This window comes from Diorhabda sublineata, chromosome 2, assembly GCF_026230105.1.
Source record: "Diorhabda sublineata isolate icDioSubl1.1 chromosome 2, icDioSubl1.1, whole genome shotgun sequence".
NCBI lineage: Eukaryota > Metazoa > Arthropoda > Insecta > Coleoptera > Chrysomelidae > Diorhabda > Diorhabda sublineata.
This window is the reverse complement of record NC_079475.1, coordinates 5,761,572-5,788,045: the sequence shown is the minus strand read 5'-3', so window position 1 is coordinate 5,788,045 and position 26,474 is coordinate 5,761,572. Positions and strand designations below refer to the sequence as shown.

General features: G+C 36.0%; 2 protein-coding genes across 2 annotated transcripts in view; one reads left to right on the top strand and one right to left on the bottom strand.

Moving 5' to 3' along the window:
* LOC130452643 (disintegrin and metalloproteinase domain-containing protein 11) overlaps nucleotides 1-3,650 on the bottom strand; it is a 768,870-nt gene extending 765,220 nt beyond the window's left edge. Inside the window, exons 1-2 of the mRNA XM_056791998.1 lie at nucleotides 3,612-3,650; nucleotides 1,080-1,480 (exon numbers count right to left, since the gene is read on the bottom strand). Coding sequence (XP_056647976.1) covers nucleotides 1,080-1,167 — 88 coding nt within the window. The 5' untranslated portion in view covers nucleotides 1,168-1,480; nucleotides 3,612-3,650. The remainder of the gene's footprint in view (nucleotides 1-1,079; nucleotides 1,481-3,611) is intronic.
* Nucleotides 3,651-7,609: 3,959 nt separating this feature from the next.
* LOC130452800 (facilitated trehalose transporter Tret1-like) lies at nucleotides 7,610-24,903 on the top strand. Its single transcript, XM_056792254.1, has 3 exons — nucleotides 7,610-7,715; nucleotides 12,740-13,141; nucleotides 23,617-24,903. The coding sequence occupies exons 1-3, from the start codon at nucleotides 7,673-7,675 to the stop codon at nucleotides 24,630-24,632; spliced, it is 1,461 nt and encodes a 486-aa protein (XP_056648232.1). The 5' UTR covers nucleotides 7,610-7,672; the 3' UTR covers nucleotides 24,633-24,903.
* The last annotated feature ends 1,571 nt before the right edge of the window (nucleotides 24,904-26,474 follow it).

Below are 26,474 nucleotides of genomic sequence, written 5' to 3'. Positions count from 1 at the left end.
ATGATTTTTCATGAATGTACACTCAAAAATAAAGAGAAACGCTCGCCTATTTCAGTAAACTATATATAAAGTAGTAAGTCTTCAAAATGCCATATCATTTGATCAAAAAGTCTCTGATATCACTAATTATAGTATGAAAAGTTAACGAATGTATGGAACAATTATTTTTCTTGAATGTACACTCAAAAACAAAAAAAATTGCTCACCTATTTCATGACAATATTAAAATATATATAAAGCAGTAAATCTCTAAAATCCCATATCAGTTGATCAGAAAGTCTTTGATATCAGTAATTCTTATATAGAAAGTTGAGTAATGAATTGAACGATGATTTTAAAATGATTTTACATAAATTTACACTCGAAACAATAAGAAATTGGTAGCCTATTCCATGACAAAAAGTAGAATAGATAAAAATCTCTAAAACTCAATATCATTTGTACAGAAAGTCTTTGATATTAGAAATTCTATTGTAGAAAGTTAACAAATATATGACAGGACATTTTTTAAACGGTTTTTCATAGATATACACTCTAAAAATAAAAATATTGATAAGATTTGACAGCCAGAGCAATTATAAATTTTATTTAATCGTATTATATAATTAAAAAATCTAATTCAAATACAAAGTTTTCACCAAAAGGTAAAATAAATCTAGAGTATTGAAAAAGTTTATCAGGAAGTCTCTGATATCTCAAATTTTGTTGTAGAAAATAAATGAATGTATAGAGAGAGAGTTTTGAATGATTATTCACAAATATACACTCAAAAATAAAAAGAAACTGTTTCCCTATCTGTTTATGCAAATTTTGATGTAGAAATTGACCTAGAAGCTATTTCAAACAGAAAATCAAGTGCAACTTTTAATTATTTCTCGAGTTAAAAATGTTGTTTCATTCGCAGATTCATAACACAAGATATTTGTATAAAAAATTCAGTAAAACGTTTTCAATGAGATAAAATTTCTTTTTATGTTTATTCCAGCAAATAACAGAGATAAATCGTGTAAGTATAGACGCGTGTCGATTATACGTAAGCGTGAAACTTCAAAGTTATTACCTCAAAAAAACTCACTTACCTCTTTTAGTAGCAGCCGATGAGCATCCCCTAATAGCCGATAGCAGCCACACGGCAGCAGCCAAACAGTATATCCAGCAGCACAGCATATCGCGTTAAGTATAAAGAACATAATTCACAGCCATTGCGATGTCTATTTTTATAATTCACAACAACAACAACGTAGAGTCGCGATTTTTGTGAAATTTTTGGTCACGCACACCCTCTACCTGTTCTGGCTCACGACGAGCCCCATCGCGAAATGCATGCGCGCGTAGTCGCCGTCCCAGACGCAAATTCGGTGCGACGGCGCTCTCAAAACCACCCTACGACGCCCTTCCCTGCTCCAACACGCTCAGGATCCCCAGCATCCCGGACGGCGTGCCTGCTCCAGCGAACGTCAGACCGGATCACCTTGGAAACCTTGGAAACAACAGATATATGTAAATTTTTCATTTTTTCCTCTCGAAGATTACTCATATTTTTTTTAAATTGAGACAGATTTTTGGAAAAAAGTTTCTATTAATATATGTGGAGAGATATTAATATCTTTTTATAGAATTTACGAGGGTTGGATGAAAATTAATGAAAAGTATTTTATACTGAGTGGTATATCGTGACGAAGTTCAATGGAAACTTTCATAATTTCATTTTGGACAAAAGTTTATATCAATAAACGTCAATAGATATTAATATATTTTTATAGATTTTACGAGGGTTAGATGAGAATGAATGAAAAGTATTTTATACTGAGTGGTATATTATGACGAAGTTGAATGGAAAGTTTCATAGACTTATTAATATAATACCCTATCGTTATTTGTTAAATCCTATTCATACAGGATAATTTGAAAATAATGTACTAAATTATAGCTACACATTTGTTACAACAATGCCTATACCCAGGATATTAAATTTAGAAATGAATGCACCATATGAATTAGAATTAGTTGTTCTTATACATCGTCTAATACGAGGATTGTCTAAAAAGTTCTCTTTGTCTCTAGCGGAATTTTAAGGTTAGGAAAAGTAAAAAGGTTTGTGAAGGTGCAATGTCCTGTTTTTTTCCTCCCTATAACATAATAATCTCCTGTTTCACCTGCAGATATTCAAGAAACAAAAAGAAAATATCGGCGTCCTCTTCATCAAAGACCCTCTGTTTCCAAATAATAAACTCAACTATATTTCTAATAACTCTAGTAAGTTGATTTATCACCAAGGCGAAGCTCCACCAAGCGCAACCTTATTAATCAGAAAAATTATTAAAAATTCTCCTATTTCTAGATTTATACAACGCGATATCGCAGCAATAAAAATTAACGCGGATCTGCAGGGATATATTTCGAGGTAGCAATTGATGATGCGTCACCACCAAAAGATGTCTCTAACTCCATAAACTACTGCAAAAATCACAATCTACAATACATCATAGGTTACGACAGCAACACGCACCATAAAATCTGGACGAGCCCCAACATAAAATCCGCAATTGGCATGTATTCATGGATGCTTCACTTTCCAACCAAATGCACTTTCGCTTTAATAATATATCAAATGACGAGGAACAAACAACAAAGAGAAATCTGTGGTGCACAAACTGGGAACTTTTTCTCGACCTCAATATTGATGAAAAACATCCAAGAGAGTTGGTAGTCCACACTACTTAGAAACTACAGTTAGTAGCCACCGAAACTACGCTTATAATTTCGGTAAGACTTGCTCTAGTGGAATCACTATCTGGCACATTTGAGACAGATCCCTTTATAACTGATGGTTCAATTTTAGAAAAATGGAGGACAAGATTGCGAACAGAGTAGCCACAATGAAATACTGCAGATAACTGCGTAAACCTAAAAGGAAAACGTGGCGTGACTTCTGCAAAGCCGTGGAAGATACAGCAACTGTCGGTAGAATATACAAAGTGATAGCATAGCAATAAAATAGTCAAGTCAAAAAGGAAGATGGTACTTGGACTAGCACACAAGGTGAAACAGTGACGTTTCTCTTGGATATCCATTTTCCAGTTTTCACCGTAGGAGGAAGCAGATCCTGCCAGAAGGTTTAAAAGCCAAAGCGGAGCTCTCGTAAGATTTCCCAAATCTCTACTGCAGAAAGTATCACTTGGTGTATAAAATCTTTCAAACCATACAAGATTCTACTCCAAAAAGTACTACCAATCCTCATGAATAAGCTTATAGTCCTCTTTCGAGCTAGCTTTACTTGGAGTTACATCCTGGAAAGTCATTAGTAGGGAGAAGATCCAGTTTATAAATCCTGTCATAACAGAATTTCTTATCTTTTTGTAGATATTCGATAAACAAAACAAATGCTACTCAAAAAAACAGTCAATATCACTTTTCATTGTCTTAACTGAGTTTCCATTTCGTGAGTGTAATGGTGATTTCAATCGATAAATTGACAAACTGGTGGAAAGTGCTTAATTAATATTGTTAATTTACTCTCTCGATAGATTATGAAACTACGTGAATTATTACAGGAAAGTAGAATCCTGAACTTTACATCGAATTATTTCCAAAAAGATAGGATTACTCACCTCCGAACCACGCATCGCCAGAATCTGACTTCAAGTTAGTCTTAAACATCGAGAATACGGAGCCATGGTCACAAAAAGCATTACACAACCTTATCAAGCCGTATATTGACAAAGAAAATTTGAGCAGATAGCTAACTAAATCTTTTTCCAGAGATCGAAGGCTTCATGACTATCCAGGATCATTTATTAACATTAACAGCTACAATATTAACAACTAACACCGTACTACAAGTACCAGCCGTTCAAGATGGACAGGTGACGAATAACAGACCTGACATCATTGTGGTTGATAGAAGAGTCAGCTTAGTCCTTCGTATGATAATAATAATAACTCGCTTAATTTGCAAAACTAGCTGGTGCTCGTTTTGGCAAATATTACGCTTGATGAACAGTATAGCTCATAACGTTACGTAAATAATTATTATTAGGTTAACCCAATGTCGTATCGTTAAACTGCATTGCGCATGTGATTATCAATTCTTCTATCACAACGCCGACCTGGCCGTCACTGAGATAATTACGCACCCATGAAATAAATCCACACCGTTGCCTTCGTGTCGAGACCTATATGTAAGAGCCGTGTAAATGATTCTCAAGTTTTAGTGATTTTTCAAATTGACAAAACGCCTTCTTTACCTTGTTTCATTGTGTTGGAATCTACACTTACCACAGATAGAAGAAACTCACAATTATAAATCAATGTCGGTGGTTTCTGAGAGGTGATAGGGTTAATTTTTTATTGTCTGTTGTTGTCTGGACCCGGGGTCGAACCACTGCTACCACAAAATGTCCATTTCTTAATAAAAGAATTAATTTCTTACACTAGTTATCGAGTATAAATTCGTTAAACAACTTTTCTAATCCGATTTCGAAACTTAAACTCGATTTTTAAATAAATTTTCCAGTAAAAAATCTTTTCGTAATATAAATAATGTATAAGTCGAAACTGGTCGACGACAGCGCGTTTTCTCGGTTATTATTGATTCCTTTTTGTTATTCTAATAGGAGGATATGCAAAGTTGAAAATACTCAAAACATTCCCGTAACCTGCATTCGATAATCTGCGAGAATGGAATTGAAAACGACGGATGAAAAAATTCATAATACCAGTGGCGTTTTATTTGAAACGCGAATGGGGAGTAACTTCACGTTCATTCACATTCAAAATGAAAATGAAAGAAGAATCGGGTGATTTTGACATAGCAGAAGGAATATTTCTTGCAGTTATTATACACAGAGTGAACTAGAATGTCTAGATGTAATAATAATAATTAAACTTCATCAGATTAGTGTTTATTCAGAATCATGGTTGTATTCTTACTCAAGAAAAAATTTGAATCAAAATGAGATATTGGAAATGCAATGCGAAAATTTTTGCATCCAAGCCCAAAGTCTCAAAGAGATTGCTATGTTCGAATATGAAGGCTTTCTATTTGTATGCTTAATTAATAAGCAAAGTGACCATTGACCACTATTTATAAAGCAGTTTTTCATATAAAAAGCAAGCACAAGAGGATAAAACCTATTCCGTTGAAAGATGCTTGTGGATATTGATCTTGAACTTCTGTAGGTTGTTATGTTCAAGAGAAAGTCAAGCCTTGGTAACTGACTCCACAAACTTGCACTTCTTCAAAGGAAGCAGTCACGATAAATTAACATTCTGGATATCTGCAGGAAAACTCGGAATTCATGAGCCATCTCTGCCTGTCGAGTAGGTCTTGTTAAAACTGCTCTAGGTAAGATTGTGCTGGACAGTTCGTAAGAGCATCATCGTCATCGTACCAGTAAAACAGAATCAATTCAGCAGCATTTGTCCTACTCTCTACTCTCAAGTTTCTGGTCAACTCCGAATTGCCTATAAGTCGAATTGCTTTATTCTGCATCTGTCTATATTATCATTCGAACATCCTCAGGATACGATTGGAAGCCGAGCTCCAAATGTGCGATCGATACTGCGAATCTGGGCTTGGTAACAGATTAGAAGTTGTTGCGGAGTATATAGCTCAAGTTTTTGTGAAGCTGCCTTAACTAATTAGACCACGTGACTATGCCAAGAAATATTGCTTCAGTGCTAGCATTCTTTGTAAAAACAGCAGCCTGGGTCTTTGCTGTAGCTGCTATCGTCAGCGAAGCTATAGATGGGACAGTTTAGTAGTAAATCGTTGATGTACAGGAGAAAGACCACCAGCGTTGATCTCAAACCTTTCCGAGATGTATACATCGATAGCGACCTGGATGGATCGGTCTTTGAGAAAGTTTTCTATGATCGAGGAACCAATCGACAATGTCATTATGCCTGGTTTGAGAGAACTCTTGGAAAAGGGATTAGTGTCTGGGGTTGGTTTGGAAGAGGGTGTCGACGATATGGTTGTATGGGCTAAGAGTTCTGTTAGCGTTGGTTTTATTAAGGACTTAATGGAATTATGCTTACTAATAGGACTGTTCGTAAATTATTTTTGTTGTTTGTTGTTTGTATTTTTTTTGTATTATTTTGTACCACCATTTCTATAGATTTCTATAAAAGTAATCATTCTACTATACCCAGACTTTTGGTAAAAAAACTTCTCGGAGTCGACCTCACTTCTCATAGAAAAATAACTTTTTTTATTTCTTTTGTTTCTACTAAATTTGATAACCGGCAACGCCGGTTATTTTTCAATTTGCGCTTCGTTGCGATAAAAACAACTGCCCCGATATACAAAGTTATTTTTTATCACTAAATTATCTTAATTGTTTTTGTTTAAGCATTTTTTTCTCATTTTTAATGGCCTTTGTTTAGTTAGTTTGTAGTGAAGACGACGAACCGTTCTATTTTACTTTATTCAAAAGGCTGATATGCCAAACCACGTCAAAAGCCTTCTGTATATCCAGTACGATTCGGGATTCCCCATATTTCTCCATAGTTACAGTCCATACGTTGGTAGCATACGCCAGAAGTATTAATGGTAATGATATTAGCAGGATAAAGACATCTCAAGAATTGCTGTTTAATGACTTCCTCTATGAAATTCTCAAAGAGTGGGACTAAAGGACCGACGGTAGTTGTTGGGGACGGTTCTTTTTTCTTTTTTTGGGGGGGGGGGGGTAAGGATGGGCTGAACATGAATAATTTTCTAATCTGCAGAAAAGAGCTTGTTAGTTTAGCTGCGCATTTCACGATTGGTGGTATTCCATCGGGGCCAGTGGCTTTATTGATTGAAATCCAAGCCGTTGAGAAGTTTTGCCACATTCTATTCCTGAGATCGATGAACCAACTCCAGGCAGAAGGTTACTGCGATTGACCCATCTCCTCCAGTCAAAAGTGGAAATTTTGATTTACAAAAGCCTCCGCTTTCGTTACAGATCGGAAAGACCTTGATCCATTTGGGCAATTAGAAAGTTTGATTTTCACTCTCTTATTAAATCGTTCCTCGTAAGCATCTATGGTCTGCTTGCAGGTATTTCTCGAGACAACGAAAATTTTCGGCACTAGGCACTAGCTGCATTTGTGATAAGCAGCATTTTTATTAATGACTGCTCTAGTGAAGTTTCTATTAAACATGGATTGTTGTCTGCAAAGACATTGAAGGAGTAAGCTATATAGATTAAATAATGTCGTTTGCACACACTTACAAATCATTGCACTTGAAGCAAAAGTCATTCCAAAGAAACATAGAAAGAAAATCGTTTAGATACACCCATTTAACCAAACTATAATTCTAATTTTGGATGGTCTAGGTGGATCCTGGATTTGGATTTCTAGTTCACACGTTGCTGTAATTAATTTGTAATTTGATGTTTCGAATGGTGCTTATACAGGCTGGAAATTCGGTACTGTGTTTTTTTCATGCTCGGAAGCTGTTTCATTTCTCAAATAATTCTATTATTTTTTTATCAGTACCTATATAGTTTGATATACATAAAGTACACTCATTGTTTTTTAAAATATTTCAAGTTATTGATGCTCAAATCGACCCTACAGTCTAAAAATAATTAAAAGTATATTAAAATGAATAGTCAATTTCGTTTTATCTACAGATAAATACTAAACCTGTTATTTTATTTTTGAAGTTACAGTTTTAATGGCTCGTGCAAAAAATATTCAGTTTGTTGTTAGCATAGCAGGTAATTTACATATGTACTCAAAAAAAACATTCATATAAGAATTTTCACGATATCATCAGTATTAATTTTTTATATAAATGATACATATAATTTGATGTTCATTTTTTAATAGTATTCTTGTTTTTAATTTTATTTTATTTCATGGAAATATTTTAATACATACAGGGCTATAATAATCATATAGTCAATTCTATTTTAAAATTAAGTTACGTCCGTAAGATATTTTAAAAACCATAGAGTTGATATTTTGGTGGTCTAAAATGGCGGCATGTTTAAATGTTAATCATGCCTACAAGTTTTCTCTTCTTTTAAATCAAGTTAGGAAAGTTTTATTATATTCAAATGAAAAAAAAAGATTTTCCTCCTTTCTTCAACTTAGAAAGTAATGACATTGATGGTGTTTAACGAAAATTGATCTCTAAAGTGACAAAACTGTTGATTGGAGATTGTTAATCATCAGCTTAAACCAAAGATTAAAATGCCACATTTTTCAGTCAGTTTCAGCCCACTAAAAAATTTCAAAATCTTTCAACAACCATAATTACTTTCTTATTGGTTAAAAATTTATCAACGAATGCGAAAACAATTTTGGTTGTGAAAATGTGAGAAGGGAAAAGTATATAGAGGTGAAATGATTCACGTAATATGATGCCTTATCTCCGTATTCTTGAATTTTGATTATTTTCTCTTTTGTATATATGATGGACGAAAAATCTTTTCTTTTTTCATCTCATAGTATTTGCTTTGTTGACATATATTTTTACTAAACACCCTAGTTACACCACCACTACACCAACACTCACAATTACACTGTGTTTCGATAACCAAGTTATCGTCTTCAGAGATTGAAGGTCAACTGCTTACTACTGAAGACGTAAAAACTGACATCTGCAGAAATGTGGCAACTTTTGAGAGTACGGCCACTTCCTAAAGAAAGCCAAAACATAAGTAGCCGAAACGAATACTAGAATGGAGTTCTTCGGGAAGAAAACGTAGAGAAAAACCAGTTCTTAAATGAAAAACTTGCTTGGACACAGCTCTGAAATTAAAGACAAGAACAGCGAACTCTCAAGTGAAAATGCTGTAGAAAAAGAAGAAATATCCCAATAAAACGCAATTAACTCTTGCGCACTAGGTGGTCAAGGTGTAAAACTGAATTTTCTAAAATGCGACAAACGTTAGAAATTTCAAGCAGCAAGTTTATAATTTTCCTAGCAGTATGCGCAGCTGTTTCGAATTATTGAAACTACAAACAGTTTTCGAAGAAGTGTATGGCAATTGGAGTCCTAAAATCTAGAGTTTCTTTTAATGACATAAAGATAGTAAATTGTAGTCGTTTTTTGAATTTGTGTGGTAACCGTTTTGTACAATTTGAGTTTTCTTAAGGATTATTATAAGATCCAGTCATAAATTTCTGAAAAATACCATCCTCTCGTAACATTAGATAATCAATATTTGTTCAACTAATACATAAATTTTTGTGTTAATTATTATGGAGACATTATACGATTATTATAATTTTTAATAACTATGTACCATGAACAATCATATATATAATAATAATAATAATAATATTGTAACAAAATTTTCCAACAAAAAACCTTAACAAAAATATTTAATAGTGGATCAACTCTAATATTCTACTCGCATATAACGAGTTATTATTCACTCGGTGATTTATCTTTATTATCTGGTGGTTCACGAAAATAAATACATAACACGAAACAGAAAAACATTAATATAGTTTAGTCGATAAAAGATTCAATTGTTTTTAGCTTCAAAATAAGCTTTGGCAGCATGAATTTCACCAATAACAGCTCGTTGGCTTTTTTTCAGCCCTTTTAATAGCGATGTTGAGACCATCATCAGCGTCGATACTGTTGCTTCCTCTTTCTCCTCTGTTTCAAAAGCATCTACATCTACATCATCCATGAAAATTTGGTGTTTTTTTTTTGGCCGGTAAGCCACTCAGAAACGTCCTCGATTGTTAACACCGCTCAATTAATTTGCAATAATTCCCTAGCTCAACTTGAAAGTCGTTGACTAGATCGGTTTAAGAGCAACCTTCATTGTCTTCTTTTCCTAGTTTATACTCTTTCAAAAGCTCCATGTAAGGCCACAACTTATCTCAAGAGCAACCATAAATTTCTGACCCCAAGAGCATGCCAAAGTTTTTTCTCATAAATTAGCCAAAGAAAAAACTACATCTTTTAAATTTGTTTCTTGGAGAATGTGAACAATATTTTCATAGCTGTCTTTTGATAAAACTTTTGATCCATTGGCTGGAAAAGTGACAGCTATTTATGGCAATTTCCTCATCTTAAGAAATTGTTTCACTGATAGGACGAATTGCTCGTGAAATCATCATCATTTACGCTTTGCTCTGGTTTTTGTACACCATCTGAAAGCTCTCTTAGCTTTCCAATAACTAGCATTTTAAGCTTATGTGTACCACTTGCATTAGAAGAGGGCATGAAAGTTATCAGATCTTTGACAAGTTTGCGATCTGGTGCACTTGCTTCTCTACGACAAACGAAGGGCATTTTCGGTAAGAGGCTCCAAATCAAGCCGCTCTCGTTTGCATTATAAATTTCATCAGGTGTTAACTATGACTTTTTGATCACATTTTTTCAAATTTATTTGTAAGATTCTACCGCATCACCATTACAAAGTGAAGCAAACAGCCGAATCCCAAACTGTTTCTTGAATTTCTCCAAGAAAATCTTCCTTTTCCTTAATTTTTTAAGAAAAGTTTTTTATTGAAGAATTTCTCCTGCGATTAGCATGTGTCTTCTCCTGTCCCACTGGAGCCACTCGTAAAGACAGTAGCCTGCCTGGGGAAGTCTACAGCGTCTTTCGAAGGTTCCTCAAGTCTTCATTGTTTAAAAAAATCAATCTTCTACATTCGAACTCATCGAGTTTCTTTGAAATGTATGTTTCCACGAGTGAGCTATTTGTGTTTGCGCTTCGACATGTTCCTTCAAGAACTGAGTATCAAACACACTAAAAAACACAAAATAAAAAATGTTATAGATATTATTTGGTTCGCTTGGTACATTTCTTTATAAAATTACATCAATTTCTATATTAAAACATGTTTGTGACTAATTACCAAATTCGAAAATATGAAAATGTTTTTAAAACTTTGTTAAAACATATATCACGTTATGGTAATGCTGGCCAATACTTTATCTTTATGTTTAATTATAGCTTAAAATATCTTTTTGCCGATACGCAAAATTTTGGCCTTTCTAAAAATATTACATGACATTGACAAAATTATTTATCACTTGATTATCAGAACATAAATCGGTGTAACTTCAACAGGACCGGCTAAACCCGGGTTCGAAACACCCAAAAAGTTGAAATTAAAAGGTGCAGAACCGAAATAGACATCAATTATCAAAATTAAAAATATCAGAGAAAATTCTAATGATTATGTCTAGGGAAGAAAACATGCATTTCGCAATGTATTTGATATGCTGACTGCTAAATTCTTATGAAAGTAACAGAAGATTTTACTTGGACGGCAAATATATATAATCAGCACTGAACTTTAAGCATACTTTTTTTAAGCACATAATGTCTTAAAGTTGTTTATTAATTGTTGTTTATCAATACATCAGTATATTCAATGTAGGACCGTCGCATTGGGCGCTACGTTGCGGGGGACGCCACCGTGGTTAAAAAATAATATTATAAGAGTTTGTTGAATCGTTGTATTGTTCTATTTTATAAGCACTTAAACGACTGTACCAATTGCACCAATTAAAATCAGTTGTAGTGTCGATATTAATAATTTAATCAAATACGACACTCCGGAATACAAATTTCAAGCTCTTTCGTGGTAACCTTTTTTATAAAATTTCTAATTTGTGGCGCTCTTTTAAAGTGAAAAAGATTTTTCTTAGATATTTGCATTCTTCACTCATAGCTTTCACAAAATTTTTGAATAGTCTAACTGAAGCCGAAGCAAAAGGAACATACGTATTTCGAGATTCCGGTTGAAAATCAGACCTGCTTGTCCAAAATTGTATTATAATTTCTCGAAGAACAGTTAATATCTCCATTATTTCCAAAAACAATTCGAAAAATATTATCTTCGATGTAAACAGGATATAAAAACAGCAGACGGAATTGGAATAGGAGTGTACGGGCCTTGAACCAAACACCTGGACAGCGCACCAGGCATTTTTCCAGCAGAAATTTATGGAATTCAGAAATGTGTTCAGTGGAAGGTAGAAGGTAGATAAGAGCAAAATCAATTATTGGAACAACCTACAAGGGCTGAGATAGGCAAAGCCTTTTCTGGGAAACTATAACCAGAGTAGAATATATCAACCAAAGTAAGAACAATCTACTAACAGGAGTTGTATTGGGACATTGTAGCCTCAAAAAAAAACCTGAAGATGGTAGACCTAGCAGATAACGCGGCGTACAGATTTTGTTGCACAGAGAACGAAACCTCTATCCACATTCTCTGAAAGTGTATAACACTGAGGAGCTCCAGAGCACTACACCTGGGTGTTTATGAAATAGAAGATGAAGATCTCTAGCAAATGAAGCCATCCCACATTCTAGACTTTTTAAAAGGAGTGGGATTGATGGATCAGCTGGAGTCTCCGGTATCCCAGTAATATAAGAGGACACAATAATCCTTTGGATCGCAGTGTATACGAGACCCCAAATTCATAAATAAATATAGGAGAAGAACATCCTAACGCTGCAAATTCACCATGTTTTGAAACATGGCTCAACGAAAATAATGTGTAGTAATCATAATGATTTTTTGTCTATTTATTTATTTTTGTTTCATTATGTACTCACATTTCATGTAAAACAACTAAAAATACTTCGCTGTATACCACAAATTGTTGGTGACATAACTATTTTAGCTGCAACTTAATTTATTCAAACAGAAAGAGTGAAATTATACTTGTAATAATCTAAAAATTACGAAAACAAATTGTGTTAATTTGCTTTTGCTATCTGGCAACGTGTTAAACCTTTTTTTGATCTTACAGCAACAATAATCTCGATAACAGATGGCATGACGGTAGCTTGGAGCGCTCCCATGATTCCCTATTTCATAAGCGAAAATAGTCATATACAAATGACGCAAGACCAAGCGGAATGGATCGAAACGTGCTTTCTAATTGGAGTAATTATCGCTATACCGATAACAGCATATTTAACAAATAAATTAGGTAGAAAAAAGTGTCTCTTACTAGCAGCTACGGTATTAATGTTATGCTGGATCGCTATAGGATGCGTCTACAAAAAGGAATATATTTATGTAGCCAGAGTTTTCATGGGAATGGGCACTAATTTGGGCTTCGTATCTGTGCCGGTTTATATAGGAGAGATCGCTCAAAAGGAAATCAGGGGATTCCTCACCAGTTTTATGCAGATCATGGTGATAATAGGTAATAATTTCAAATTTCAACATTATTAATTACACAATGGTCAAAGTTCGTTCACTGATATAGACTGCGAAGCCGGTCTTGTTTTAAAATCGGATCGAAACTAAAGTTTGGTGAACGCGCTGGCTCTTTTCATTTACGTTATGATTTCTCGTGACCTATTTAAATTGTTTTTGTTTTTTTATAGCAAACTAGAGATTATCAGGAATCGAAGATTCTAGAAAGTGATGATAGTATATAAAACCGAGTGTATAAATTCATTTCACTCGCTTTGTGATTAAAAACATAAATAAGAAGAACATTACAATAATTTAACTGATAATAATCTAGATTAATATTGGTAGACAGTAGTAATTGCGATTAGTTAACAGAAAACGTTTTACATTTTACAAAGATGGAATCTGTATCTACTGCACCACGTGTGTTCCGTATGTTGTTCGATTGTGATCTTCCAGTGATAATAACAACTGTAAATAACGGCAGTCTTTGAAAAGAACACGGCCAGGAGTTAGTGAAGAGAATTTTGAACGAATGAGAGTTCCGTTGACTAAAGAAATTAATTCGGAAGACAAGTCGCGAATTAGTCATTTCTATGTCGACTGTTTTGATGATTTTAACGAAGCACAACCACTTCTTCACCTTTTACAAGCTCTAAAGCCAACAGACTACGGATTACGTGTTATGTTGTCTTCAGTGACGAATCACCTTTCGACAAAAAATCGTCACTACATGAATCCCTTATAATTAATGTTTGTTGTGCCATATCTCGGTGGAAAGTTTATAAGCCTCTCTTTGTTCATGATGGTGTATTGTACCATGATACACAGAACTTCAATTTATAGCAAGATAGTGCGCCAGTGGCATAATGATGTACGCGATTGGTTGAACATCACTGGATTATCTTAAGGATCCTAATGATAGAACGCCCCCACGTTCATCAGAGCTGACGCTATGTGATTTTTACCTTTGGGGCTTCATCTAAGATAGTTTGGATGTGTTTCCGGATCAGCTAACATTCCGGACGCACGAAATTGATTGAAGAGGCGACTTCAATAATTAATGAAGATAGACTTTATTGTACTGTGTAACAACTGGTGCCTGGTATAGTAGAGTGTGTGAAAAGGCAAGATATATATCAAAAAACGGAAGGTTAGACACTGTTTTACCGATTGTACTTTCTCAGGAATAGCAGGAATTTCTCATTGCTTCAGAATTTTACACATTAATGTTGATTTTCCACGTTGTATCTTAGTCCAGGTATCTAGGGCAGAATCTTCTGTATAAAAAACCATCGGAATGTTGTCGTAGACATGCATGTTGCGTACCGAGAAAAAACAACTTCTTGTGGTACTCCTGCTTGATCTGAACCTGTTGATATTGAACTAGAATCATCAATTCAATAGCTTCATCGGAACTCTGGAAACTTTCATCTTAAATATCAAGTTTTTATGCAGACAAAAACAGTCTCAAAGGGTGGATCCACTTGATATGACCCTACTCGAGACTCTGCCAACAGACGTAGTCTTCCCTAATTGAATCCGTCTTTTCCTCAGCATTTATCTTCTAATCACGGCAGCATCGTTCACGATTTTTTCGTATCTCCAGCTCTTGGTAGATTTATCAGTATGTACCACTGAAGTTTTGATAAGCTTGAGATATAGACGTTATAGATGCATATAGCTTAATGGAAAAACTAATATGCAGATCACGTGGAAAATTGTCATCATTTCAACTAGGATCGTATTCTGATGAAAACATCTTTCCACTAAATGTAGTCTTTTAACGTCAGTCTTTAATTTACGATGATTTCCAGGTATTTCGCCTTGCTATTCCAGGTGATTTCGTTTCCTCCGAATTCCATACCGTCTTCTGGTGACTTCCTGTTCTTTTTGTTTAATACAGCATAAATCTTTTCCATATCAGAACCGATTGTGAATCCTAATAGTTTTGACAGTATTCTTTGTGCTTAGAACTTTGTCTTGAGAACGTGGAGGTTGTAGCATATCAAGGTAAAACTGCTTTTGGGGTACTTCTGTTTGATCTAAACTTGTTAATCATGATACAGAATCTTTTATAATTCAGATAGTTGCTTAAGAACTCTGTCAGGGGCTTGAAAAATCCCATTTTGTATATCAGGTCTCCATGCAGACTCGGTTAATTCTAAAGAAAATGATTCCAGTTGATTTGTACCTATTGAATCTGTTTGTACCAATAAAAGTTATTGTTCTTTCCATGCAACATCATATATATAAATTCTTTATCAAGACCTTTCTTGAGAAATATCACATTGGCATCAAATAATTAAATGATCAATTATGATTGAAATGATGAGAAAATATACATAATTTTCCAATTTTATATTGAAAAATGTTAGATTTTCTGTTATAATATTTTATTTTATCGATGTGTGGGGGGATCAAGGTAAGCTTAACCGCAAGTTTGTGAGTTCCGCCCCATGTCCCCCGGTCGTCCGCCATCATAAATAAATGGTTGAAAAGCTATTTTTGACGATATCTCTCCAACTACTGTCCCTAAAAAAATTCGTAGAGACATAAATTGTGACAAATCACTTTGCCCACAATTTTTTCATGGCACTTTTTGCCATTAAAGACGAATTTGAAAAGTTATGAGCAGAAAAGTGCAAAAATTTTGTCAAGAATTTCTCTTATCGCTTAATAACTTTTTATTTTTTGATTTTTCAACAAAATCACCTCAGAAAAATCTTTTATATCGTTGTTGTGGCTCATAGAGCGCTCCAAACGTGCCGGGGCGCGTCTTTGCTCACCACATTGTGCCAAAAACAAATTATTTGCTATCTTCTCTATTTTTTTTCTCCTTGCAGATTTTTTCTAACATTTATATATAATCTATTAATTTTAATCGAATCTTTCCCCTCCACCATGAGGTAGAGTCCGTAGGCGCGTTTTATTACGTGGTATCCCCAATAGGCCTAATCAACAGATAAGTTGTAGGTGAGAGAAATTGGAATAATGATTAAATTTACCTGGAATTTTGTATTATCTAGTCTATTTTAAATCTTTTTGATGGTCCAGGTTGTGTTTCAGGGTCAGTATCTACATCTGTGTCAAGAGTAAAGGTTTATGGAATGACGGGAGTTGAAATTGAAGTCATAGTTGGAAGTTCATCTTCTAATTCGTTTTCTTTTATTAACTTTGATATTTTCATGATGCTGCTGCAAATTTCGCGAGAACAATGTAGATATACTGCAGAGCATTTGAGGCCTGTTTTTCTGCAGCCACATATGCTTCCACAATTTCCTTTTCATCTGCAGAAAATTAATTTCATAAGCTCCGGGGTAGCTAGAGGCTTGGAAGCTTGTGTTGGCATCCACATGGTTGTTTACTTTTTCCAGTACCAATCAGCGCCACTACTGAAGCTGGTGATATACTCAAAGATTGTGGAAACGAGCTGCATCTTGGGTTGTAGGTAGTGATGACAAGCTAAATAAATTTTTAGTCACAGTTTTGGTAAATCGCTGATATAGCAAGGTGTCCAGTGAATCTTCTTTATTACCGCCATATAATACTATGAAAAAACATTCACCAACAAGAACCAACAAAGACATCTACGTTTTCAGGCAACAAAAGCGCGACACCACCAGCTAATTCTATATGTTTTTCCATAATTTTGATAAATTTAAGTTTCCTCATGTTGTAGGCTGCTGATGTATCAGAAACAACAAATTCTGAGCCATACAACAAAACTTGAAGGGCTATATAACTGATCTGATGCACCACCTTTAGAAGGTTTTAAAAATAATATGTTTGATCATTTTCTACCTACTGCCGTAAGCAACACAAGAATGTTAATGTCCTCTGCCATAATAAAGGCAGCATCACAAGATTGAGATGTAATAAGCGCAGAAGAGACGATGAGTGGATCTGCATCTGATACAGCTTGGTCGACATGAAATTTGTTTTTTTCATTCATTCATTTTTCATTCCCAAGAATGTTGTGTACTGACGAATTTCGATCTCAAACCACTTTATGCAATAAAAAACCACCATCAATAACAAAATGACTTCTGTTTGTGTTTTCAGAGGTTTTGTTTGATCTAGCGGTGTAAAGTATTAAACAAAGACGACTTGGTACCTTTCAGAAATTATTAGAGGAAGAACAACAATGATTAAAATCACAGTCGATTAGAAATTATAAATGTTCAGAAAAATCTGTAAAGGAAAGAAAAACAAAATAAATTGTTTTTGGCACAATGTAGTGAGCATAGACGCGCCCGGCAATTTTAGAGCGCTCTATGATCCCCAAAAATGAGTGGAATTCAAAAAATCCTCAAAAAAACGATCTAAAAGTTTGTTCTGGTGGCCAGGGGACAAGGGGTGGAACCCCACAAACTTGGGGTTAAGCTTCCTTTGGCCACTCCTCACATCGGTAAAATAAAATTGCGTCCCAGGTGATTGTTTCGCCGATTGTAGTTTCTCAAAATAGTGATTTCGTGTTATCCTTTACACAGCTAATTTTTCGTTTATGCTCTGCGCATTTGCTTTTCTTTTTTCGTTTGTCAAGAATTACTTAATATCGCATCTATTCTTATATAAATTTAAATAGCATTCAAATTAACAAAATTCATTGGAACGTTTTACATCAATTTATAGAAATTATGGTTTAATAATTTCCTAAATATTGAAATATGTTTTTGACAAGAATGAATGCTTCTCATTTTATCTGATGTTACTAAAGTTTCCAATGGGACATTTTCATAAGAATAAATCACGCCAAATTTATTACCCGTTATTAAAGATGCTCCAATAATATCTGTCGTTTGGGACAAACAACGGGGATTTTGTTGTGACATAAATTATTCCAGAAAACCAACGGAGCCATCAAAAGTAGTTCATATTTTATTTGTATAACGCAGAGGTTTTTAAACTCTTCATTATTTTAAAAATTTGTCACTTTCAAATATATACGTACCTAGTAAAATCTAGAAGTACACGATGAAAATTACACATAGTTCAAGTGACATGTTAATCATCCATATGTCGGTTTTTTTCTCCAAAAAACTTTTTGTAGTCGAAATTTAAGTCTTTTTCCTCCTAGTCAGACAACCATCAGTTACAAAATGCTTTGAATGTTAAATCGGTTTGCAAATTATTCTTCCACTACACAATTTTGTAGCTTAAAAAACTTCTACATCTTTCGGTTTTTCAATTATTTGCACTTCAAATTTCTATTAAAAGTTCATCTTTGCTTTAAATCCATCCACATTGTCCACTGTGGAATATTCAGCTTCGCGGCAGCTTCTTTTTGAGACTACTATTCCAAAGAATCAAACTCATTTAAATTATAAGGTCTCAGGTTATCCCTCCATCTCTATCTTAATCGTTCACGGCTGCAGGGCCAGCCGATATTCACAATCCGAGCGTTGTTTCCATTAAGGCTGTCACAATGCGAATATTTTCTGTCACTTTACCGGAAGGTATTTGTGCAGTATATTCCGAAAAACCTCAGTGAATCGCAAAAGGGATTGGATCTACGACTAGCCCTGTGGATTGTCGCTGATGTCATCACTTCGAGTATGAGATGAAGCAGGACAATATGCAATGGAAGTGTGCATCGTCACCACTCTAAAAAATTCGTGGCTCTGCCCTCAGCAGACAAGATCATGCTCACCGAAAACCCATTAACAAGACGTGTATTAAGACAATTTGTATCTTACTCATCATCGGTGTCTCTCAAAGTGTACTGACGATGTTTTAATGGGAGTTTGAGTCGGTTCAATGTCAGCAACTACTGCAAACCACGTAGTCTGTTTAACAATCCTTATGATTGTTAAACAGTGGAAAAACTATGCTGAGGCCAGAAGGTTTCTTATCATCTAATCGTTCAATAGTATAGTTTTTTTTTCTTGCTAGGAAATTGTTTGACAATCAACTTGATTAAACTATTTAGAGCAAATATTGATTTAATTATTTTCATAAAGAGCTTGAATTCGTAAGCAGAGGTAAAAAAAATTCAGAACAACAAGATAGTAAATAGAAATATAATTTTTTTATTTTGCTATATGCACAGCAGTTAACCGGCAATTAACAGCAGAAGGAACTCTTAGTTTGATCACCAACCAGGCTTATTGTCCAAAAAATATAATTTCCTTCATTTTGAAAGATTTTCACTGCCAATAGCCACCGAAATTCATTTACTTGATATCCTGGCGCAATCTTCGAACACACACACACACACACACGCGCGCGCGCGCGCGCGCAAATAGAAGGCTACCGGGCGACCATCATGGAAACGCTGAAGGATGATGCGACAGTAGAGATGAGGATTCCAGAGACGGAAATAGAAGTCATGGGCCTTGATGAATAGGCAAACAAAGATGAGGTAATCAAACTTCTGAAAGACCACATCCCAGACCTGAAGAATCTCACCTCCGACGCAGTGAAATCCCTGAAAAAAAACTGGTCCTCGTCGCAAATTGCGGTGGTCTGCCTGCCGGCCGTCCACGCGAGGAAAGCTGCGATGCTTGGTAAGATCAGAGTAGGCTGGGGCACAGTCCGCATCCGCGAGAAAGTGTCACCGAGCAGATGCTTCAAGTGCTGGCTTGGAGGCTCTTGATAAAATGGGCGTACCCTACTTTCTACAAAGGTGGGTCAGATCGTACTTCAGCGATCGACTACTACACTACGAGACGGAACAGGGACCAGCGGTGTATCGGGTAACGGGAGGGGTACCTCAGGGTTCTGTCCTGGGGCCACTCTGGAATGTGATATTCGACGGTCTTCTCCACCTAGAATTACCAGAGAACACAACACTCGTTGCATTCGCCGACGACGTGGCGGTCGTACTCGTGGCGAAACATCTGGATGAGCTACAAACAGCATTTTCCACAACCATCAAGAAGATAAAACAGTGGATGCGAGCTGTCTTTGGCGGAGCACAAGACGGAGGCACTTCTCCTGAGCAGCCGGAAGAAAATGGAGGCCATCACCATTAGAGTAGACGACCACGACATCCAGTCGGTACCCAATATTATGTACCTTGGAGTAGTCTTGGATGCCCCACTAAAATACAAGGAGCATATAGCTAGCGTCAGCAGGAAGGCATCAGCAGTCCAGGGCGCGCTTTCACGGATTATGCTCAACATCGGAGGCCCTAGGCAAACCCGGAGACGACTACTGCCAACTGTAGTCAGCTCCGTCCTGCTGTATGGAGCACCAGTGTGGGCAAAATCGCTGGAGATAACATCATACCGCAAGACAATGTCATCAGTCCAGCGGCTCTCAGCGATCAGAGTGGCGTCAACATATCGAACGGTATCACACGACGCGGTCAATGTCGTTGCATCATGCACGCCTATTGACATCTTAGCAGGAGAACGACAACGGCAACATAGGAGGAAGAAGGAAGAGCAGCGGAAGTTCCTCTGCGACGAGGAGAGGCCTGAGAGTCTTCGTCTCTGGCAAGAGAGATGGGACTACTCAACGAAAGGTCGGTGGACACATTGACTTATCCCAGATATAATCAAATGGGTCAATCGCCAGCACGGGGAAGTCGGGTACTACATCACCCAGCTCTTGACTGGACATGGGTGCTTCCGGGCATACCTACACCGATTCAAGAGAAGTGACTCTCCAAACTGTCATCATTGCGGCGATGCGACCGAGGATGCGAAGCACGTGTTCTTCCAGTGCCCCTCTTATGAAGAGACACGGGAGGAACTAGAGAGGAACCTAGACCACACCATCAGTCCAGAAAATATAGTGGAGCACATGCTGAAGAGCCAAGCAGCATGGAACAAGGTAGCGGAGTACGCGGAGACCATAATCAAGGACCTCCGCACCACGTACGAAGAGTAACATCATATAAGAACGCCCCGGCGAAGTAGTATTTACAAAGAGTGCCGCCGGGGAACCACCGTTCCAGGAGCAGGGTCAGAGGTGTCAGGGAAGGTTTAGTGCGGTAAGAATCCCACATAACTTGCCTGGCAGGTAGAGGGTTCATCTAGGCGAGTACCTTTTGAAGGTTCCTCCCTGCACCTCATTAATCTAAACACAAAAAAAAATTGGATCATCAATCGTCTTTGCTGTTAGCTCTCTTTTCTACTTGTCCATATATCCTCTTCTCTTCTTTACGGAAGCGCCACGCACATTACCCTTTTTATTTCTTCTGTTTTAATATCTCGTATATATCTTTCGCACTTGCTAAAGATGCCCCTAAGCTTGGTCTTACCAATAGACGTAGTCTTCCCTGATCTAGTCAGTTTCTTTTTCAACTCTTCGAGTATTATCCTGATAATATCGTCCACGATTTCTTGGATCTTCTTCTGATCCATCTCTCAGTAGATCTCATGCTATCTTGCTGGGCTTGAACTGCTATTCCCGACGGCTTATTGTGGGTAATTATGACCCAAATGACGTGGAAATTATCCCAATCACCCTTTTATCTCATTTCCCTCACTAAGATATAGTCCTTCAGCATTAGTCTTTAATCAAGAATAACTCACCTTAATACTCCAGATGATTTCCTATCCCCCAAAGTCTATGTCGTCTTTAAGTGTCTTCTAGATCTTTTTGTATGACGCTTGAATTTTTTTTCTCTTTGATGTCGATTTACCAAGTTGTATACTAGTCTTCTTCACATTTCCATCACCAGTTCAGTACTCCTGGTATCGAAAGCAACACTTATCTTCTGTGTAAAATGCCTGCAGAATATTGTCTGTCTTAAGGACATGCATGTTGTTGCGTACCGGACAAATAACTGTTCTTGTACTACACCTGCTTATCTTGCCTATCTTATCCTGTTGATCTCCATCCAGAGTTTCCTCTTCTTCAAATGGTTGCGCTGAAGCTTTATCGGAGCTCTACAAAATTTCTTTTTGAATATCAGGTCTTCATGAAGACTAAAATCGGCTTTAAAGGTTAGGTTAGTGCTAAATATGCCCTAATTCGAGGTTCTGTCAATAGACGCAATTTTCTCTTATCGAATTCTCCTCTTACTCACTTCTCCAAATCTTCTCCTGGTAGTATCGATCACGATTTCTTATATCTTTTTCTGATCAAACTGTCGGTAAATTTCCAAAGTCCTAATGTACAACTTAGCGTACACTGCTTGTCTTAGGCTGGTGTTATAATGGACTTGGAGACTATCTACACACTGTAGATCCGTGTAACTTATTGGGGATAAGTATTACCCAGATGACGTGGAAAGTGGTCATCATTTTAATTTCGTTCGTTTTCTAATTAATCATTTTCTCATCTTATCATTTTTTCTACTAAGATGTAGTACTTAAACATCAATGTTTGATCCAGGATGATTCCCATGTTTTCGCCTTGGTAGTCGATGTGATCTTTCTCCTCCAAAGTCTATGTCGTTTTCTCGTGACTTCCTGTTCGTTTTGTATGACACTACTTGGATCGTTTTCAGTCTTCTTCAAATTTTCATTAACAGCTAAGTACTCCTGGTGGCGACGGCATTATCTTCAATAGAAAGAGCTATCAGAATGTTGTCTGCCTTAAGGATGTGAAAGTTGCAGCATATTGAGGAAATAGCTAGTCCAATTAATCTTGATCTAGAATCTTCTATACTGTAGCTAAATGCTTAGTATAGTGGTCTGAAAAAGCCCGTTTTAAATTTCAGGTCTTTATTCAGACTCTATCAATAACGAAGAAGATGGTTCTAGTAAATAGGCGTATTTCTACTATCTACAGTAACTAGTTTTTGACAGATCTTGTCTTAACAGCAGTAAATTCTTAGGTATAACCAATGATTGTCGTGTTTCTTTCCTTGCAACATCATATTTGTAAATATTACTTTTATGCCCTATCAGAAAACAAAGAATCTAAAAACGCTCTTATGTGTCTAACAGACCCTTTTCTTCATGTCTCTCTTACAAAAATTATTCATTATTCCTTGTCAACTGTTCTATTAACATAAGATAATCAATTATGATTGAAAAAATGGAAAAATTTGCAGTATTTTTTTATGCAAAAAGTAGTGGTGCCTACCGTGAAGATGCCTGTGGACATCGATCTTAAACTTCTGTAGGTTGTAGTATTTGAGAAAGAAGTGACTTGGTGGCGAATTCCACAGGTTTGTACTACTTCAAAGAAATTAATCCCAATAAATTTGGTTCTGGATATCTACAGGCGAACTCGATGCTTATGAACCACTTCTGCCCGTCGAGTAAGTCTTGCAAATATTGCTCTAGTTGGGATTATGCTGGACAAGTCGAGCATTCTTAGGGGTATGCTCAGAAGCCAAATATGGACGAATCTGGGCCTTGTAAAGGTTTAGAAACAGTTGCGAGGTATATAGGTTTTTGTCTTAAAGAGGGTTTCAAGTTTTTGTGAAGCTGCCCATTTATTTCCTCCGCATTTTTCAATTGTTCAATTTTACTTTATGAATGTTCGATTTTGTAATTTTCTATTTCAAGAGATATTAATTGAATATTATTAATACATCAAATAAATCATAAATTAAAAATAGATCGATCTTTTCAGGTATTCTTCTAATGTACTGCATCGGACCGTTCACCTCATTTTCCACACCTCCATTTTTAGCAGCTGGACTTCTAATGTCCAAATTAGTGATATTTTCATTCATGCCAGACACTCCTTATATTTTGTGTATGAAAAATGACGTGAATCAAGCCAGAAAATCACTTCAGAAATTAAGAGGAAAGGAAGACGTCGAAGAAGAACTCCACGAAATAATGGAAGCAATTAATAACGATATGAGAGACAAAAAAGGAGCTTTTAAAGAATTATTTGTTGTTAATCGGTATAGAAACGCTTCTATTATAGTGTTGGTTTTCGATTTTACCAAATTGTGTAGTTGTTTCGAAGTTGTTTTGATGAATATGCATCAAATGCTAGAACAAGCTGGTTCCGTTTATATAAAACCATCTTCAGTTGCGATTATTTTCGCTGCATTATTATTAATATCATCTCTTATATCATCTGTGACGATTGATAAATTCGGTAGGAAAATTATATTCTTCGTATCGAGTATGCTAACAGCTTTATGTTTATTACTATTAGGAATATTTTTGAATCTGAACCAAAAAGGTTACAATGTTCAAGCTATTAATTGGATACCAGCGGTATCCGTTATGGTATACGCTGTGGTGTTCAAATTAGGTATGGGAACTGTACCGTTCGTAATCCTGGGAGAAATTTATTCAACTCGGATTAAAGGACGTGGTATAGCTTTTTGTAACGGTTTCCATACTTTAACATCTCTAGGAGTGTTCCAAGTTTATTTCATGTTAAGAAGAGCTTATGGAATTTATATACATTTTTATATATTTTCTTTTTTGACTGTATTTACGGCTGTTATTATAATGTATTTCGTGCCCGAAACTAGAGGTAAAAGTTTGGAGGAAATACAACAATTATTAAAGGAGAATGTTTTTTTTAAAACTTCGAAAAAAATTGATAGTGATTGTGAAAATAATATAAAATTAATTACGAGAAGAAATAGTGGATTTATAGATAAGAAGGAACGATTAAAATAAATGAACAAAATCATTTAGCGAAGTTTCTTATCAGGAGGATGATTAAGAAACAAGTTTTTATTAAAAAATGTCTCCGCCAATTTAAAAGAATCAAAATAAAAAACTTTCTGATCATTACACAACAACACTAGCCAATTTTCTCTTTTTTCTATTGCATAAAGTTTTTACTTACCATAGTTTTTGATGGGAACTCTAATTTTGTAGTAATTTAAATGTAACGAAATACCTATAAACTGTTAACAAATTCTCTGTTGAATAAAATGTTATTTAAAAATTCTACTTTCTCTTTTTAAACCTACAACTAATCAATAAATCTGCTGATCTGACATATTTGGACTTCTATCTGTAGTACCGGTTGAAATATACTAATCATAGTTCATAGTTGTGGACGGCCGTGAAGCCGTTGAACACACAGGCCTTCAGGTAGACCCGTCGTGCCCCACTTGATGTTACAAAAGTCCGATGTCCTTTGAGAAGCTTTGGCTTGAACCCTTTGATTTAGTTAGGCAGGTTGTGGGGTTTGCCCAGGTGTTTAAACCGCGCCCGTGTGATTGCAGGGCACTCACAAATAATGTGGTCTGCAGTTTCGTCCTCCTTCATGCACCAACGGCACTCTGGATCATCCGGGATGCCCGTGGTATGAAGATAACTCCTTAGATGGCAGTGTCCGGTTCGAAGTCGGTCACTAGTCTGATTTTGTGACTATTTAGCTGGAGTAGTTCTCTGCTTAGCCTGCCTTGCGAGAAGGCTGTTAAGAGACGTGATGACAGCGCTTTTGGCCACACTAAGACTGGGTTTTGGGCCCAATGGTGGGTTCACCGATCCCAGTCTGGCGAGTGAGTCCGCTTCGTCGTTCCCTTTGTTGCCCGAGTGACTGGGTACCCAAACGAGCATACTAGTTCTCTACCCAGTAATGGAACTCCGCCTAGTGGTGAAAAAGTGGAGGTTGTACCAAGAGTTGTATGGTACTTCCAAGTCAATGCAGGACGGAACTTCTTCTTTGGTGCGAAAAGCTAAAATTATAAACTCGGCTCTACCATTAGAGCAAAACAATAGACTGGTCCCCCAAATTGGGGGTTGATCATAAGGTTAACTATCTTACATCATAAAAAATTTATTTTGCGAAGCCTCGACGCATGTCTCGGATGATTGGACATCAAGTTTGGATTTAAACCGGATTGTACACACGAACATAAATTTGGAATGTCGGAGCAATTACGGCAAAATAAGATTACAAAGGGCTGTCAGGAAATTAAAAACCTCACTGCAAGCTGGGGAAATGGAAGATGAAGCATCAGAAATGCTGAAATATGAAATTGATATTATGACCATACAAGAAACTCCATAGCAAGAGCAGGGCAAATTTGATAAGCCGTGAATGTTCAGCATGGCCTTAAGTGGCTGGGACTATTTTATCTTGCCTTAATTGAATGATGAATTTTTATAAAGTTACTTATGAACTTACATACGCAATTGACGAACAAGTGAGTCTACATAGTGCCAAGTTTCAGAAAAACTGGCTAAGACCCAATTTCCTTAAGGCTTCAGCGGGGTCTTTTAAACAGATCACCAAAAGTCTCTGAAGATGATGTTATCAAAACTCGTATCAGACAGTGTATTTGTGAGTGTTAATGTAACTGAAATATTAAATAGTTGGTTTATCATGAATGGTTCTAGAAATTCCAAATTAACCCCAATTTAAAATCTATTAGCATTAACTTGCAGTTGACAGTTAATGATTGGAACATCCTGTGGTTACTCATAATTATCCATTTTGTATATTTATGAATATCAAATAAAATGAAATATCTTAATTAGCCAACATTAAATTGGTTAGGTTAT